The 20424-nt window shown below is 38.7% G+C and overlaps 1 protein-coding gene across 1 annotated transcript in view; it reads right to left on the reverse strand.

The window, feature by feature from the left end:
- Nucleotides 1–20424, reverse strand: part of astn2 (astrotactin 2) — a 244812-nt gene that overhangs the window by 111202 nt on the left and 113186 nt on the right. The window contains exon 10 of the mRNA XM_030742268.1: nucleotides 9062–9212. Coding sequence (XP_030598128.1) covers nucleotides 9062–9212 — 151 coding nt within the window. The remainder of the gene's footprint in view (nucleotides 1–9061; nucleotides 9213–20424) is intronic.

Here is a 20424-nt window from a genome sequence, read left to right on the forward strand (position 1 = left end):
AGCAAATTGTTGGAATGCTATTATGAAAGTAATCCCAGTGAAAGGGGTTACATGAAGAGGATGTGGGACCTATGGATTCCTCAACAAATAACATTCAGATTAACATCAAAACAACTAGTAGCTCAGTGTTCCAACATTTGCAAGAAGCAACTGCTATCACAACTAGATTGATGAGGTACAATGCAAATTCTATGGCAAGGGGTGGGGCAGGATATCAGGTTAGGGGGAAGATATCATCATCACCACCACTCTATGAGATTTGGTACAAAGCCCCAAGAGCAACTAGTACATTGAATGCGAGCGCAGCTGACCTGGAAGAGAAGATCATGGCTAAGCAGGAAACCTGGACCAGACTGACCAAACTGTGCACTTCCTGGATTGATTAAAAGAAAGCCTATGACTTAATGCTTCACAGATAGATCCTCAAATGCCTAGAACTGTACAAAATCAACAGGAGCCTAAGAGCCTTCATCACTAATTAAATGGGGATGTGGAAAACAGCACTAAAGGCCAACTTCAATCCAACCGCATGTCATCATGAAGTGTGGGATTTACCAAGGAGATGCTCTGTCCCCACTGCTGAACCCTCTCTCAGATCACTAACAAGACAGGCTACAGATACACACTACAGAATGGATCAAACATTAGCCACCTCCTCTGCATGGATGATAGCTGTATGCCAGCAATGAATGAGGCATAGATTTACTGATCCACTAGGATCTACAGCAACAGCACTGGAATGCCATTTGGACTGTAGAAGTGGACTTGGATGGTAACAAAGAGAGGGAAGGTAGTCAGAACTGAGGGGATTGCACTACCAGAAGGCAACATTGCAGATACAGAGGATAGCTATAAGCACCTTGGAATCCCACAGGTAAATGGAAACTACTACTAGGGGCTACTAGGAAAGCTTAAATCGCCAAATAACTGCAGAGAATAAGACAAGTCCTGAGGAGTCAGATGAATGGGAAGAATAAGATCCAGGCAAGAAAAAGTACTTATTTTAGGTAACCTCAATAGGTCACATGATAGGGTGGGGCAAGGTCTCATAGTGGTTTTACTCAAAACCCCTGGTGGTAATGACCCACACCATTTTTTCACACCTTGGCTCATGTGATGATGCACTTGATTAACAGTGGTGGTCATCGACAACCTCTGAAGGTAAGAAGCCCCTCTAGGGTTTAAATACCTGGGACTCTCCACCTTTTGGTTTTAGAACTGAAGAAGCCTCTTAGATGAGAAGTGAAATGTCTTTAAAAAAACTGAAAGAAGTCCAGTGACCTTCTTTTTTAAGCTCTTAAGGCTGTGTTTTCTATTCGCAGTGTTAACAATTGCTAAAGTAAGTACGGAAAATAGTCTGTCTTGCATTAAGCTTAGTCAAAGGAGAGGTGAAAAGTCAGATAATTGTTGGATTGTATGTGAAGGCATTAGTTTTGCTCAAAGGTTCTCTGAGGTCCAAGAGCACAATTTACAGTTTATAATCCTACACTATCATCACCCACCTGTACTGAGGTTTTAGTAGTGATCAAGGTCATTGCTTCCAGTTATGAGATGTTTAAAATCCTAATTTGATTTCTTATAATTTAAAGATTATGCTATAATATATTATGTGGTGTCTATATGAAAATGAAATAAATACAATCGAGTACCATTGACATTTTTTTTTGCTTTGTTTTTAATTTTTGTTTATGTTGCCAGAGACACTTTCAGATTTTACAAAATACATTACTCAATTATATTTGTTGATCTCCTGAGAGAACCACACACACAAAAACAATAAAGAAAAATATACATTATGCATTGTTCATGTGTGTTCTACACAAAATCCCATATGTTCAGCATTCAGAAAAAGAGCACTCTAGTCTCAGACAAGATTGGAGCCATTCATCACAGTAGAACAGAGCTGTGGGAATAGCTATCTGTAATTCAGAATTGTCATGCAGCACTCTGTGGTTGAATGAAAGTTCTTAAGGTTAGCCATTAGCGCAGCCCATGAGCTACTTGCTCTTTCTGCCTGGACAACTCTCCAAAGACACAAGGGTTGGGGAGCGGAACAATTTGTATTTAAGATAAATGAATTCCACTCAGTTCTTCTGAACTGATTCTGTGATGGCAGCACACAAAGAACAAGCCAGTACCCAAACCTTTGGTACTTTTAGACTTAAACTTTTTGACTTTAATTTTGTCAGTATAGTAAATCATCTTGACAGCTGATCACTAATTAAAAAATGCATAATTAAAACAAGGAATCTGGCATGGTATGCCATTTACATAATATTTAATATATCAAATATTTAAAGAAATGCATTTACAAATTTGCAGTCTTTTAAAGGCGTCAACTGCTTGCTTAAAATCTGATGGATTTGAGGCTTTTATATTAGTCTTCTCCCTTTGTATCTTTCTTGTCCCTGAGTGTAGACACTTGACATCAATGTAAAACACCAAGGGTAGCAAATGTATGTACTCTGGGGGCTATTTAAGTGAGAATTGCTTGACAACATTAAGAATGGGACTAATGGTATTTCACTCCTGATAATCCCTCATGGAGTAAAAGTGCAGGCCTGAAGAAAGTCACAGAAAATGAGTGAAGTAAGTGTGCATGTAGCTCCACATGTTGTAGAGCTCTTTACACATTATATATTGCACATAGATCACCCCTCCAAATTAACATTCTAAATGAATGCAAGTCATTTCCCCAATCACCCACAAGTGCTTCAGCTCAAATCAGGAAGTGAGTATAATCTATTTAGAACTCTTTTTCATAATGATCTTGTCAAAATTAAGATGCTAGATGTTTGTACTTAGTAGCCATCAGATATTTTGGAGAAGGAAGAGACCGCGTGAATAGCTGAATACAATAAAGAAAATAATATTTTTAAAAGATGTGTACTGAGTCTTTCACAGGACAAGAAAAGTAAAAACCAAACAAAAAAAAAAAACAAAAGACAGTAGAGCTTTAAATCACAATGACATGCGGGGAAAAATCAAATAATTTAAAAGCATATTTGACAACCTAATCTGCTTTAGAGATGGCAGTGATGCATGCCCTGCAGCTCTTCTACTGCTTAAATGTGTTAAATTAGGCTACGCAGTTTTATTGCCCTAAGAGCAAACAAACTTGCAAGATGCAATACATTCCTTAGTGAGTTTAAATATATCCCAGATATTATCCTTTTCGCAAATTACTGCTTGGTATACTGTAGGTGCCTGTGATGTCTGTAAACGTACTCCTTTAGTTTTGAAACTGCTGACAAAATCTGATATTTGGAAAACTAGCATTGTGTGATCTGTTCAGATTTTTTCAGCATTTCAGTGGAATCACTCATCTAAAGTAACATGAATGTTAAATTCTTTTTAATACAAAAAGTTAAAAAAAAAAAAAAACAGTCTTCCAATGCTCCAAAAGTAAGTCTCTATTACTGACACCGGTGTTTTATTTCACTTGGCTGCAGTGCTTACTGAGGTAGTTAACAGCATTAGATATACACAGTACTTAGAGCCTTATCTTTGCCTTTTACTAAAAACTTGAGCTGATCCTTTTTATATAGTACAGTTGTGATATGATGTGTAAATGTGCAAGCATGAAAATAAGATTAAGATAATTAATCATGACAGGGGCATGCATGTAAATATATCTAAAACAGACTAAACTGAATGCTTTATACCATGATGCACTGAAATGCAGTTGTAATGAGGTAAAATAAGCTGCACTCGGTAGAACAGTGGAGGACATGATGTTCATTTGTAAGGAACATGGATATCTAGGGCCTAGATGGGATTTTGGGCAGAGAGATGAGGGTTTTCACAAGTGTTGTGTTTGGGTAGAGATGCCTTTTATCCTCCCTGTTAATGTTTGATGCAAACCAGAGGCAGCCAAGCACAAATCTGGGTCCACATTGACAAGTCATCATTTAATTCTTGACTTTTCGAGTGTACCGCATCTTTTAATAAACTCTTGCGTTAAGGCGGGGGGGGGGGGGGGGGGGGGGGGGGGCAGTATAAAAGTCAAAATTACAATGGAGACAACAATATCTGTCTTCTCTAAAAACACAACAGGCCAAAATGAAAGTATAGATTGATTGCTGCTTGGAGCTAAAAAGAAGAAAAAAAAGAGAGAAAATATCTTTGCCAACACTACACCCAAGTAACTTAACCAGTGATGTCCCAAAAGAGACATTATCTCAGGAAAAATATGCCACTAATGTCCCTCCATCTGTTCAGCCTATGAGTATTACCATTACCATCGAAGGACAGATACTGTAGCAGAATACGACAATGTGCTGCAAAGAACAAAAGTACAGAAAGCACCGTATGCATCAGATCTCACATTTACAGTTTGAAAATGACCAATTACCAAAAGAAAGCCATGGTTACAGAGACTGAGACTTGACTTGAGCCCTGTCCCCCACCCACTGGTGGAACAGTTTGCCTTTTTTATCAGCAGCTTTGATAAAACATTCATTTATCAAAAATCTTTTTTGAATGTGGCATTATTTCACTATCCCTGTCTTGTTTTCTCTTAATCAGTTTGATCCTTGGTTATTTTGCGCGTGTGTAATTTGCATTCCTATTTAACTGAACAATGACTTAACCAAGCAGAATAAATGAATTTTCCCCCACTTTTGTGTTTTTTTTTTTTTTTAACTTACAACAAATAAGTCACAACAAATACAGTACGTAATAAAGAATGGCTGTGATGTGAACAAGATTGAATTTGATTAATAAGCCAAATGACAGAAAAGGAAGCAAGTGACATACTGTCATTCTAAGAATATGTATAAAGTCAACACAGTCAAAATGGAATAACTGATATCTCCAGAACTTTCATAGTGGGGCTGACTAGAATTTAATTTATTGCAAATGCATTTTAGCTGTCTTAAGAGAAGCAGACAGCCTTAAGGGACTGGCTCTGAAAATGGATTTTAAGCCTTCCGTGTGACATGTTGGTGCTCTGTGTTAGCACCCATTCTGACAAGAGTGGTTAAAATAACACCAATCCAAGAGAGTAAGAGAAGCAAATAATACCGCTGTGTCTGTGATTGTCTGAGTTAATCTTTGAAGGTTTTGTCAGCGTTTTTGTCTTGAGTATTAATCAGTTGCACACAGAGGCGTCAGACTGTTGTGAATTATTTCAGTGTATTTTTTTTATATAGTTTCTGAAAATGTGAGTTGAAAGGAAGTGTTTTCAAGCTGACTATCCCATTAATTGATGTCCAGAGGGGGAAAAAAAGACGCTTGAATTAGACAGTACAGAGGAGAAATTTGCTGCTCACAATAGAATTTTGTTTGTCTTATCAGAAATAAATCATCTTGTTATTTGGAGATTATTGAATTCTATCCATTTTCACCTAAACTCACAGCCCCCAAGAGCAAAAGAATAAATCCAACTAATCCAAAACAAATTATCCTATCCAGTTTGAGAATAAAGGTAAAAACACAAAAAAGTCATGGAATAAATTATACAGAGCTGTGACTTGAATTTGATCACTGAAACAAACTGTTTCACACTTTTTCAAGTTTCACTACCTCCTGGCGGTTAGTTAGCAAGTCTTTGCAACATGTCAGCACCTTCCATGCAAACTATGGGTGATTGCAGCGACCAAAGCATTTACACAGAGGTGCTTGGTGAAGCACACTCTCTGCAACAGATTTCACTCAGCAACAGCCAGCAACTACTTGCCAACCAGTCAGGAAATATACATTTCACATTTTTTTTTCTAGCATTTGCAGGTTGCCAGGGGGTTGCTGACTGGTCTCTAACTGAGGTCTTAGCTGACAAGAGTCAGTAGTAGGTATTCAGAAGAGATATTCTTCTGCGTAACTTTGTTAAAATGAGCTTTTGTTTGAGTTGCTGTTGCCTTCCTATCAGCTTCAAGCATCCTGGCCATCCCCCTCTGGCATCAACAAGCTATTTTTTGCCTACAAAACTGCCACTAACAAGATTTTTTTTTTTAGATTATTCCCTGTAAATTCAAGTGATGGTTTTGTGGGAAAATCCCATTAGATCAGCAGTTTCTGAAATACTTAGACCAGCCAGTCTGGTACCAACAACCATGCCATGTTCAGAGTCACTTAAATCACCTTTCTTCCCCATTCAGATGCTTGGTTTGAACTCCAGCAGGTCATATTGACCATGTCTAGTGTATGTGCATACACAATCTACAGTTGTCATGAAAGCAGCATCAGCTACTGATATCAAGGGTGGAGGTGGTTTATTAATATGGATTAATTGTCACAGTAACGGAATTAGTGGTAAATTGTAGGGAGAAACTGGCCAAGGGGGTGGGAAGAATAACTTGATTTATGTAGAAACATGTTCATTAAAGTACTAAAGTATTCTTGTGCCTTGGTGAAGTCTGTCAGCCATGGTGTACATTGCTGCTTAATGACAGTGTCATGAATCAGTTTGTTTGTCATTCATCATTTGTAATCAGTGCCAGACAAAATGACTGCAGGTTGTGTAATCAGTGTATAATAAATGCAGTAAAAGTGTCACTAATAAGGTTTTAATGAATACTGTAGACAGAATTTTTTTAGAGTAGAAGCAACTGTATCTTTCTTTCAGCTGAAAGATGAGGAAGACAAAAGGTAAACAAAAAAAAAATTACTCTATAGTGTTTGTCTTTAGTCGACACAAACAACCAAAAAGACCTGTCGATTTATAGCCCCATCCAAGCTCTTAATGACTCACAACACCATCCTCCAGCAATTGAGATGGCTCATCAATTTAATTACTTTAAAACTCGAGTCCACCCCTTTCTGTCTAAAACCTGGCACTGGAAGCATTACCCTGTTCTTGTCAGTATTCCACAAGAAATTCACTTTTGCGCTGCAATTTATGATATTACATCTAAAATCTAACTAAGGCTTAAGAACAGCTCCATAGCTCCAATAAAGTCATTCAACATACATTCATATTCCAGTCATAAAAAGCATAACATTTGCATGCAAAAGGACTTAAAAAAAGTAAAGCGCAAATACTTTTAAAAATACTGCCTTTTTGCTCTTTTTACAGGGCCATTTCTTGGTTGGTCCAGTTGTGGTTGTCATTACAGTGAACTGATTCCCCTTATGGTGTTAGTCTTTCATAAATTCTGTGTTTTCTTTAAATTACTTGGAAACATCACATAAGCCAAGTGATGTAACTACAGTGCCTTGTGAAAGTATTCGGCCCCCTTGAACTTTTCAACCTTTTGCCACATTTCAGGGTTCAAACATAAAGATATAAAATTTTAATTTTTTGTGAAGAATCAACAACAAACTCACTCCAGAAGTTCAGTGAGGATCTCTGAATGATCCAGTGTTGTCCCAAATGAGTAATGATGATAAATAGAATCCACCTGTGTGTAATCAAGTCTCCGTATAAATGCACCTGCTCTGTGATAGTCTCAGGGTTCTGTTCAAAGGGCAGAGAGCATCGTGAAGACCAAGGAACACACCAGGCAGGTCCGAGATACTGTTGTGGAGAAGTTCAAAGCCGGATTTGGATACAAAAAGATTTCCCAAGCTTTAAACATCTCAAGGAGCACTGTGCAAGCAATCATATGGAAATGGAAGGAGAATCAGACCACTGCAAATCTACCAAGACCCGGCCGTCCCTCTAAACTTTCATCTCAAACAAGGAGAAGACTGATCAGAGATGCAGCCAAGAGGCCCATGATCACTCTGGATGAACTGCAGAGATCTACAGCTGAGGTGGGAGAGTCTGTCCATAAGACAACAATCAGTCGTACACTGCACAAATCTGGCCTTTATGGAAGAGTGGCAAGAAGAAAGCCATTTCTCAAAGATATCCATAAAAAGTCTCGTTTAAAGTTTGCCACAAGCCACCTGGGAGACACACCAAACATGTGGAAGAAGGTGCTCCGGTCAGATGAAACCAAAATCGAACTGTTTGGCCACAATGCAAAACGATGTGTTTGGCGTAAAAGCAACACAGCTCATCACCCTGAACACACCATCCCCACTGTCAAACATGGTGGTGGCAGCATCATGGTTTGGGCCTGCTTTTCGTCAGCAGGGACAGGGAAAATGGTCAAAATTGATGGGAAGATGGATGGGGCCAAATACAGGACCATTCTGGAAGAAAACCTGTTGGAGTCTGCAAGAGACCTGAGACTGGGACAGAGATTTATCTTCCTACAAGACAATGATCCAAAACATAAAGCCAAATCTACAATGGAATGGTTCACAAATAAACGTATCCAGGTGTTGGAACGGCCAAATCAAAGTCCAGACCTGAATCCAATCGAGAATCTGTGGAAAGAGATGAAGACTGCTGTTCACAAACGCTCTCCATCCAACCTCACTGAGCTCGAGCTGTTTTGCAAGGAAGAATGGGCAAGAATTTCAGCCTCTCAATGTGCAAAACTGATAGAGACATACCCCAAGCCACTTGCAGCTGTAATTGCAGCAAAAGGTGACGCTACAAAGTATTAACGCAAGGGGGCCGAATAATATTGCACACCCCACTTTTCAGTTTTTTTATTTGTTAAAAAAGTTTGACACATCCAATAAATTTCATTCCACTTCAGGATTGTGTCCCACTTGTTGTTGATTCTTCACAAAAAATTAAAATTTTATATCTTTATGTTTGAACCCTGAAATGTGGCAAAAGGTTGAAAAGTTCAAGGGGGCCAAATACTTTCGCAAGGCACTGTATATGGATGCATATTCAATAAATCACATTGTTACAAAAGAAACATAAAAGAGGAGATGACAAAATAAAAACATTTAGAAATTTTAAGTATCGCAAAGCTCTACAATACCTAGTGTGCAGCACTCATTATTTAAAGATCCCAAATCATATAGTCTTTTTGTGGTGTTTATTTTCCATTTTAGTTGTTATTTCATTGGCAGTTTGAAGGCAGATGTATATAGTCTGTCACATTTTCTTGATTCATGCTCCCAAATCTGACCGTGCAGGAGATATCACAGTTATATATAAAACACATGGAAAAGGAAAAGGCTTAATGTTTGCATGCAAAGCATAAATGTAGGTTCACTACAGGTTTGATTCTAGCATAACTAGTGCAGTGCAAGTCTGCTGCCATCTGCTTACCATGCAGCCTGATGAGTCTAACTGTCGATCAGACACACACTTGAAATTCTTTTTGCAGCCACCGTTATCTTTTGAGCAGTCACGGGCAGGCCCAAAAGATGCCAGTAGGTCCTCTACTGTTTCAAAGTATGTCGACATCATAGCCTCTTCCCTGGAAAGAAAGAAAGTAAAGGTTACAAGAAAAAAAAGTGCAGCTAAAATAAAGACACACCAGTACAAGTGAAGATGAATGCTTGAGCAGCCAAACATAATCCTTTACCGCCTGGAAAGCAGCCTTTCATAACCTTGCTGTTTCTACTGCAATTAAGAAGCTATTCTGGTTGCATATACATGTCAGAATTTGTGGTGTTTTGGTGGCTTTTATCCTTCCGCCTGCACTGAATGAAAAATTGTAATGTTCTGAACAGTTTTTCACAAAAGGGTAAAAATTATAAATGAAATTAACATACAAGACATGACAGTTAATTTTTCATTAAGAGTACTGAAAATTGCTAAAACTGCATGTCATGGTTTGTTGCTGGAGAACCAAGTCAATCATTTTTTGTCACATTTTCACAGACTAAAAGTTTAAATTCTGCAGTGTTAATTGATAATCACATGGTTGTTAAACCTCAATAATACCTACACTGCAATGCAATTTGGATGATTCACAAATTAATTTAAATATACGTTTTGTGTTTGAATTGCTGGGAAGCCAAATCAATTCGTTTTTGTCGCATTTTCACAGGGGAGATTTGATACAGAACTAAACATTTGAACTGATAAGCACATGGTTGTAAAGCTTCAATAATAGTACATCACAATCTGTATTGACAGTGAATTTAAATATAAATTGTGCTTGGCTCTGAACCAATTCAGTGCCACAACATCCAGACCCACCCTATCTGACAAAGTGTAAGGGTTAAAAATAAGGGTAAGATTAACAGATACACAAGTTTTTAGAGTTGTTTTTTTTTTTTTTTTTGGAGGTTTTCTCCTTTTTTGTTCCTCATTTTTGTAGATACTGAACTTCAGAGCTTCACATTCAGTCAATTTGTAAAACTTCCCCCATCCTAGACATTCCATGATAAGTGGTATTATTGCAAAATGGAAGTGTTTAGGAAAAAGAACAACTCAAAGTGGCAGACCATGTAATGTTACAGTGCAGGGTTGCAGAGCGCTGAAGCACAGTCCATAAAAGTTGCCAACGCTCTGCTGAGTTCCAAACTTCCCCTGGCATTAACATCAGCGCAACAATTGTTCACTGGGAGCTTCATACTATGGGTTTCCACGGACAAGCAGCTCCTGTAAGTGAAATGTGTAGGTGGCTCAATACTTTTGTCCATTTAATGTACCTGGGGCACTCTACTGGGTGAAGTGCAGGTCCACCATTATAAGCTAATTATACATTTATTAGATGTTTCACTCAAAACCAGAAATGTCAACAGTGTGGTGGTACTAAAGCTCTAAGAGATGGCCTCTGTATACCATGAATGTCTGACATCCTGACAGATCAACATCCCATTCCTAAAGATGTGCCACTACCACAGTTTAACAAAAAAAGAGAAAAAACAAAAGTCTTTCTTGAGATCCACTGATTTGTATATGTATGTCATTCTGACAGTACTGCGATCATTTCCGATGCTGAATTATGGCACTTTGACATGTCAGCTTGACCAATATTGTGAACTCACTGCTCTTTTCAACTTAGCATGCGCCACCATGCCTATATACGCTTTATGTCTTCATGTCTACTGTCAGAGGAAAAGAAGGGGTAAGCAACCCCTATGTTTTTCTTTGCAAAGAAACAAAGCACTATCTCTTGCAATGGGACCACAGGGACCACAGTGTGCTGTGAGGGTGACTTGACTTTACAAACAGTAACCAGATTTGAATATAAGAAGACAGATGACTTGCTGTGCAAGGAGGTTTGTGAAGTACTGTCACTGTGACTCTTTGTCTGTCTTTGCATGTGTATTTAAGTGTCACCGAATCAATCATTGATACACTGATTTTGCTGTTAATTTAATTAAAATTTCCCAAGTAAGCAGTCTTTAAAGTGGGGATAAACCAGCAAAAAGTAATTTGTCGCTTGGCAGTGAGAGTGAAATATTTATGGGTAAAGAAAAGGTATATTGTGACCTTGTCAGTGAATTTAACAAAAAATAAGATGCAAAGCCTTAAAATTATTCAGAAAATGTATGAATCCTTCATGAAAAGCACTGACAACGTATCTTTAAAAATATCTTATTGATGCAAGCAGGAATGCATTGACGGGATATTAGATGCTACAACTACCTAACTTTTCATTTAGAAAATATGATTTCTTTTTCATAGTGTCTGCTGGTAAGATTTGAAATGCTGTTTAACACCTCAAACTCTTTCGAGCAAGGGATTTTTTTCTGTTTAATAATTGTTTTCATGTTAGATTCACTGTATGGTACATTGGAAAATAATTGGCACATTTTTCTTGCGGTGTAGTATTATGGTTCACTGCCTGACACATTGGGACTGTCCTCTTTGCAAATTCAAACAGTTTTTGACACAGTGTGGTGCTAGCAAATGACTCACTGTCTTCACTGTTACACATTCTGAATGTTTAAATAAAAAGTCAACCAGAAGAGGTCTGACAAGAAACCTGGTTAATCTATTTCATTGTGAGTGTATTTTATCTACTTGTTTTAATTCATTTTTATATGTTATATCTAAATATACAGTATCCTTCCAGCTATTTGCTGTTAAGTTTATTAATGGCCATATAATTATATATACATATGGATCATTTGATTTGAACTTTCACAGCAGCCAAAAACTTGCACATTTCTTTGTTTACTGATGGTACATTTGAAGATATTTTGATGCTTAGAGTTGTAGATTACTCTGAGTTATAAATTGTGCAGTGCTGTCAAGTTTCTTTTCTTTTGTCTACCTCACAAGTATCAAGTGCCCATGCATCCTGGATGTACATTTGAATGGAGGAGGACTCCATTTGCCAAAACTGAGATCTCATTCTGACTATGATAGGCTCCTGACCTGCATGAACTGTCTTATTGTGGAAGAGTGTGATGTGAAAGCCAAGATGTTTAATTGTTTTAAAATATCATTATGCAGAGAAAGAGCAGCAGCCTTGAAGAGGACCTCAATCTCAACTCTCCGCAATGACAGTTTAATTCTTTTGGTGATGAACTGATTTTCAAGTTAAGGACTAGAGGAAAGACTAAATAGAAAGTTAGAGCTTTGCCTGATTTTTCCACTAGCTTTGAATTATGGTGAGTTCATTATTTATAACTACTCCTTGCTCCTTCTGGATGGTGCATCAGGGTGCGTATTTGGCCTTAGGTATTGGGATACTGACATGTGATCCTATATCAGAGATAAACAGACCAATGCAATCTAAAAACCAACCAGGAAACAAGATGTATCTGTTTCTAAGTTTGATGCCCACATTTAGTTTGCTGGAATTACTGAGAAAAAACTCATGCAAATGTTCCAAATATATAAACCGATAGGACCTCTGGCACATTATATTACAAAATACACTTCACATACCTAAAAGAGCCTACCTAAAATGCAATCCCTTGCTTAAGAAAAGTAGGGCAGTAATTGTCTACTTGGGGCAAACAAAAAGACCCAGAGCCAAGGACCCTGCAAGTCAAAAGGTGGGGATCACTGCAATACCTAATGGACAAAGACTGGACAGGTGTAGTCATTTGGGAAAGCGGCAAAGAAGCTTCCCATTACAACACAGAATTTAATGACCCTTTGGAGAAGGTGCCTAATTTAGTGTGTGAAGTTGAGAGGTACCAACAAAATGCAGTTGGGCTCACCATTATGCACAGCTTTGGCTTTGGAACCAACTCCTTGATAGATGGTGGACTCGGTCCTACTCAGGAATTGTCCATGGTGAGATGTGCCAGATCGATGTGGGTACTACTGACAAATCACCGGCTGGTTGCTGCACAGTTGGACTTTCTCCAGGTGGATGTGAGGGTCACCATCATGTGGCTGCGTAATGCAGAGAGAAAAACTATTACAGCTGTTTGCGCATGTGCGCTTATTTTTTTCGATGGTAAGTAACAAGGGCTGGTAGGCTTTCACGAAGCGAAATTCCACGCTAACAATGGAGAAAGAGTTTGCCAAAGTGCAGCGAAGCTAAATGGTAAATTTATTTCACAAATTGTTGATTTATGCATGTTAGAAGTGGAAAGCGATTATGAGAAACAAATAGTTAAAATAGTATCAAGAGTGCTATGAAGTTTTGAGTTGCAAATAATTAAAACACTCTTGCTGACTGGCATTTCTTGGACTTTCAGTTTGTATAGCTCTGACTTTTTAAAAAAAAAAAATTGGGGGGAACCTTAGTGACTGAAGATAATCTCTATACTGTAGCACTTCTTGTACAAGTAAGTACAAGTAAAGATGATGCTTTCCCATCCACTAGACCAAATAACCCTTCATTTATAAATCATAGACCTTACATAACATCAGACTGATCTTTAGTGGGCAGTATGAATTAAAGGGTATGGTTGGTTATTAATAAAAACTGAATATGTTGGTGCAATCACCACACTCCTTAGTAGGATGCATGAGTCACCTTGGATACTAAAAGACTCTGATTGCTCAGCTTTTGAATGAACATACTGTATACAACTGTAAATACACAGTATTACAATCAATATGTGCTTTGAAGTACACGTTTTTTTTTTTTTAAATGGGTGTATATATTTATATACATTGATGATTTGATATATACACAAAAGCGAAATCAAATTACTTTAGTGTTGGTTTCTTTCACTTGACTGAATATTTTTAACCACCATAAAAAGGCAAAAGTACAGGTTTGTTTGCCCAATATGTACAAAGTAGGGAAATAACACATTTGCATCATATGTGGTTCCATTATACACACCTACCAACAAGACTGAAAAATTTGAGCCACCTGTAATTTCTTTATATTTTATTTGGGGGAAAAAGGAAATGGGTGCAACATGTTATTAATGATTTATATATTTTTTTTTTTATTATTAAAACATGATAAAACATACAGTACATAAGGCAGAAGCAAATTTGTAAAATTCTGGTGAGTTTGAAAGTGAGTATTTGGTATGAGCACGTTTATTCTTCAACACCGTCTGAACTCTCTTAGGCAAGCTTGCTTGTAATTTCTTTAAGACGTTTTTAGGAATAGTTCTCCAGGCTTCTTGAAGCTCTTCTTTGGATGTTGGCTGCCTTTTGTTCTGTTCTCTGTCAAGATGATCCCACACAGCTTCAATATTGTTGAGGTCCAGGCTCTAGGGAAGCCAGTCCTTGACTGACAGTGTTCCATTGTGTATTTTTCTATCCAGGTATGCATTTTTACTGCATTGGCAGTGTGTTTGGGATCATTGTCATGCTGAAAAATAAATCCGTTGTCAATTTCCAGTGGTATTGCATGATATTGCATGATGGGTAAAATTTTGATGGGACATTTCTATGCTCATAATTCCACCAATTTTGACAAGACACCCAACACCACTGGCTGAAATGCAGCCCTAAACCATGACAGAGTCTCCACCATGTTCTACACATGCAGTAGACACTCACTGACGTACCTCTCTCCTGACTGCCTTTGTACATATTGACAACAAAAAAATTTCAAATTTGGATTCATCACTCCATTAGCCCTGTTGCCACTGATTTTCAGTCCAGTTCTTGTGTAATGTGGCATACCTCAGCCTTTTCTCCCTGTTTCCCTTCCTTAAGAATGCTTTCTTGACAGCTACCCTTCCATTGAGACCATTTCTGATGAGGCTTCAGTGAACAGCAGATGGATCAACTGAAGGGCCAGATGCATCGCTCAGATCCTGTGTCAGGTCTTTGCTGGATTTTTTTCCCCCCTATTTCTTAAGGACATGACTTTCAGTCACTGTTCATCTCCTGTAGATAGTGTTTTAGGCCTGCAACTTGCCCGGTTTTCCGCTTATAGCTCTCTGGGAATCATCTTGTTGGTGCAAAAATACTATTTTATGCCTGTCAAACTGTGTTATCTTTGGCATGTTTTTTTTTTTTTTTTTTTTGATTCAACAAAAAGTATGGGGAGGAATTATATGTTTTTTTGCATCAGGCTGCTAGTAACAAAGTTCCTAAAAATAAATTTAAAATTTAAATTTAAAATTTAAATTAGTGAAAAAGCAGCCAATGTCCAAAGAAAAACTTTTCAAGATCTTCACAAACCTGGAGAACTACTGATCAAAAAAGTCTGGCTTTGTGGAACCAAAAAAAAAACGAGGAGTGACTCAAGACTTTTCCACATCACTGTACACACACACGTGCACGCACCACAGTTATTCTTTCACACAAATGTAGGAATGTAGAGTGGACAGGATGGGAGGCAAGTTTAGAACTAAGACAGTTGCTCAATGTCCAGTCTGTTTAATTGCCTACTGGAGAAGGGTAGGTAGCTCTTTGCTTTGGCTGAGTAACTGCTGCTTCAAAGATTTAAGCACTTCCTTAACAGAGTCAGAGAAATATAGTACTGCTAATGTGCTGGCCTAAACTGTAAAAATACACACACTTAAAAAGAAAAGACAAACAAGCAAATTACAAATTTAGTTTTTCTGAATTAGACAGATCACATGGCATTCTAAGTAGCCGTTTTTTCTGCAAGGTACTGAAAACATTGACAAATGACTCTGTAATTCAGAGGAAAACAGAGGGTGGGTAAGGTGAGGCAGATAAAAATAATGGGTTACCTCAGCTGTAAGGTATGAGGTGCATGTTAACCAACTCTCCTAATAGACTTAGTAAAGAATGATTAAAATAAATTCATGATGAAAGATGAACCAGAGAAAGAAAATGAAATACTGAAATATTGAAAAGTTTAGTAACTGTGCAACATATTCAACTAAGATGGAAAATCAATTAGGCAAATTAAAAACTGATGAAGACAATACTGAATATAAAAGGAGCATCCTAGAGGTGAAAGAGGTCAAGTTGGGCAGGGGTTCACCAATTAGTGAAAGATTATGTGGCCAGAAAGTTAAGAAATATTTATCTGTACTTAAAATCACAATCAGAATTTTAGTATTTCATCATCTGTCTTTTATCAGTCAAAGATTCAGAGAATCTGCAGAAAGTTCAGTAGGCAAATAGATAAGGCAGAAAACCAATTTTGAATGGCCACAATCTTCAGGCTCTGGCACTGGCACAATATTAAAAGCAAATGTGAACCTTTAGTAGAAAACAGAACAGGCTGAGGAATGCAACATTTAGTGGGTGCATCCAGAATTGCAAGTTAAAACTCTAAGATGCCAAAAAAATAAAAAATAAAAAATAAAAAAGCCATAATAAAACAATATATAGAAACATCATCATTTTCTCTGCAGCCAAGTTCATTTAAGATGGACTGAGGTGAAGTGAAAAGCATTTCTGTGATGTGAAATTCTTTTTGAAATCACGGATGCTCCATCGTCTGGGTTAAAGAAGAGAGGAATCACCCAGCTTTTTTGTAGCACAGTGCAAAAGCTATCATCTGTGATGGTACTGGGGTCCATTAGAGCATGTAGTGTAAACTGCATGCCTATGAAGGCACTATTAATGTTGAATGTTTTGATATGTATATGTAATTTGAAGCAACATATCACACCATGATGTTTTTTTCAAAGAGGGCCTTTTCAAGGCCTTTCTTATTTTAGCAAGATGATGTCAAACCACATTCTGCATGTACTGCATTAGGTACAGGAATAAAACAGCCTGGGTGGTAAACTGGCCTGACAGACACACTTGTCAGGCAGACAAGGTGTTAGAGTTGTTGTTAAAAAAGGTGATGGTAAAAATGCTCTTGTTTTTTACTCTCAATTTAACATTTGCTAATTTAAAATTTAATATAGCGTTTCAGTGATTTGAAAAGCATTCATATCCACATTCTGATATTGTTTCATTTCAAAATCATTACCTAATCAAGATCATCTCTTTTGGCATTGTGACTGTTGCTTGACCCAGAAGCCCAATGATTGCATCTAAACACTGACTAATGTACTTGTTATTAATCTCCCTCTCTGCCTCTTGCTTTTCCTGATGATGAATGACCAGGCGACTCTGCTCAAAGTTAGAGCGCTGCTCCAGCATGATTACAGAGCCCGTTATTGGTCTGGCCCTGCACTTGATTAATGCTCTTGCTCTGGCTCTCCACAAATATGCTGACTCTCATCAAGCACTTTCGACATTGAATAGAGTGCATTTTCTTTAGGCTTTCTGTAATCACTGAGGAAAAATCTAGTCAATGAAAAAAGCAGGTAAAAGTAAGTGATAAAATAAAGATTGATGCATCAATTGTTTGGTTTGACTATGTAGTTGTAAAACATTTTTTGACATATATTTGGAGAGCAGGGAGGTGGATTTATGCACTTTTTTCATGGTCTGAAACTCTTGCAGTTTTATTGAATTATTGGCAATGGCACATTTTGATGGTTCACTTGATCACACCGAGTGAGATCATTAATCACTACCTTGAGGTGTCACCAACTACTCTGAGCTATTAACAGTTACTTACTGACAAAAGTCCTATGTTTGAGATCAGTTTAGTGAGCCCAAATTATTTTGTATTTAGGTGTCCATGAAACATTTATGAATACGAACCTCAGTTGAACAAAAAGCAGTAGAAATGCAATGCGGATAACTGGGTAACTTAGGAAGGGGGCAGTGAGTCAGAGAATTTACCAAAACAAAATTATGAGAGTATGAGAACTGAATAAAATAATCAACATGTAAGGAATTAAATGTAAGGATCAACCTAAGTTTTTAATGAGCTAGCAAGACCAAATATTCAACTAGATGCACTGGCTTGGGCTCAGGCAGCATAGAAACCTCAGGTGTGGGAATTGATGTGGATATAGGAAACTTTGGAAACACAGAAGGCTGGGGCTGCTCAGCAGAGCTTCTGTGCAGTCCCCTCTGACAACTGGGGCTGTGGCATCTCTGACACAGGCTACACAACCAACTGAAGCTGCACAGGGCTCACAGCCACCTCTTGTGAAGACTGGGGTGGTGCAGTAGGTCTTACAGCTGACTCCTCTGAAGACTGGGGCTGATGCAGAAGCTTTGCCACCCTCACCCGGGGAACAGGAATGGGTGCAGGGACAGGCTCAGTCTCTTGTGAAGCCCTGGTTGGAGCAACAGTCACTGGGAATACAGGTGGTGAAACAGTCTCTGGAGGGGCCTTCACACATGCACTACAAATAGTCACTGGGGATGCAGGCTGAGGAACATTACCAACAGTCTTTAGTTGAGAAACAATCTCCAACTGACCTGGCTGAGGGACACAAACAGTCTCTGGGGAGCAAAACACAGTCTTTAAAGAGCTGAGGAAACAAATAGTCTTTAATGGGGCAGGCTTAAAAACACAAGTAGTCTCAGGGCCAGGAACACAACAGTCTCTGAGCTGGAAGTACGGTTGGTAATCTTTAAGCAAGTAACAGAGTTAGCCATGTTAGATGGTGCAGACTGTGGCACACGATGAAAAGTTGCTGGCTGTGGAACGCAGAATAAAAGAAGCCTTTCTGATGAGAGGTGAAAGGTCTTCAAGAAAATTACAGAAGTCCAGTTGCCTTTTTCAAGACCCATTCAGGAGCACAATACACAGCCAAGGAATTGGCTGGCCCAGCAGTACAGAATGTTGTTTTATTATTGACTAACACCCAATTTCACTAGTGGCAAACTCATAATCATTACACTCAATTTGATTAGCAACCAGCACAGAAACAAAAATTTCAGCTTTATTTGTGACTGTCTCAGAAGCAAAGAACATAAAAGTTCAATTTTCATTGCTTCTGACTTGACTTGAACAGGTGAGTCTTTTAGGAATGAACCTGTTTTACTCATGGTTGAAGATGCTTTAGGCAGCCCAGCATCAGCGCATGCTAGCAAAGATTCAGTTTCTGCCCGAGGTGAGGAGTGACAACGACAGGGAACCCACTTTCTCCAGTAAGAGGGGACTTGTGGGGCAAGGGCAGCAGATGCCTCAGACAGGCCCAGGCACAGAACGTCTGATGAGCTGAACCAAGGTGGAATCTCTGGGCTTTGCTGAGGCGGAAGAGTTGGCTGGTGGAAATCCTGGAATCCCCAGATTCCCAAGGTCTCTGGATCATGATCACTCCTCTGCCCCAAGAGCCCCTCTTCCTTGAGCGGGACATTGGTGGCAGCGGTGAAGAGGAGTTGGAGAGTGGGGAGACTGGAGTGTGAGTGGCTGGGGACAAGCTGAACCCATGCACTCTCATTTCTGGAGGCTTTGACTGAGGAGAAGCAATCAACAAGAATGTCTAGTTGCAAGGTTGCACATATAAAAATTTTTTTTATGAGAGCAGTGAGAGGTGTCGTCGAGGACCACCCCTCACAGTGGCCCCTCGCAAGGTCAGACACGTCTCTTGGAAGAATGACTTGCACTCCGGGGTGAGCCATGGCTTCCACGTAGGCAGTCTCTTTCAAAAGGAAAGAACTGCTTACTAATGTTCGTGCAAGTCTGTGTTCACTGGGTCCATTATGATCACCCCCTTCTGTCATGGTTCGGTTGTGTGTGGGCTGGGAGTGGACCCAAACGTAGGACTTGGGAGACAAGAAATTAACTCAGAGGTTAACTTTGTGCTATTTTAAATGTGGGATGTAGTCTACTTATGCCTAAGTTCTTGAATAATGAATTTCATACCAATAAATACAAATAATGAACCAGAGGTAAGGGTCAAAGATGAAACACATTCTTTCCATTTTATGTTTCCTGTATTAAAATATGCTACAAAATATAATGTTGATATTTGCCAGTGAGCAGTGTCTGAATTTAAATGCCAGGGACTGTGTGTGGAAAGTAATTAAAATGTAACTATAATAGGAATAAAGGGATGGGGCTATGTACCATAAAATCTTGAATCAGCGCCTCCTTCCCTCAGCCAGAACACTGAAGATGGGGCGTGGATGGGTCTTCCCGCGTGACAATGACCCAAAATATACCGCCAAAGTAACAAATGAGTGCGTAAAGAAGCAGCATATTAAGGTCACGGAGAGGCCTAGACGGTCTCCAAACCTGAATCCTATAGAAAATCTGTGCTGTATTTTAAATCTTGTGTCATTAAAACTCACATTTGCATTCTTTTAGGGAAAATAAGAGTGACAAACACACACACACACACACACACACACACACACACACACACACACACACACACACACACACACACACACACACACACACACACACACACAAAGAACATGCCATTACCTCTGGCAATGACTGGCCTTGACTTTGCTTATCTGAGGCAGCACTGCTCATCATGCCCTAATTTGCTTAACCATAAGGAACAAAAATGTATTACTCTGTGATTCAGATGCTCAATCCCGAGGATATCTAAAACTTATTT

This window comes from Archocentrus centrarchus, chromosome 12 (assembly GCF_007364275.1).
Source record: "Archocentrus centrarchus isolate MPI-CPG fArcCen1 chromosome 12, fArcCen1, whole genome shotgun sequence".
Classification (NCBI taxonomy): Eukaryota; Metazoa; Chordata; class Actinopteri; order Cichliformes; family Cichlidae; genus Archocentrus; species Archocentrus centrarchus.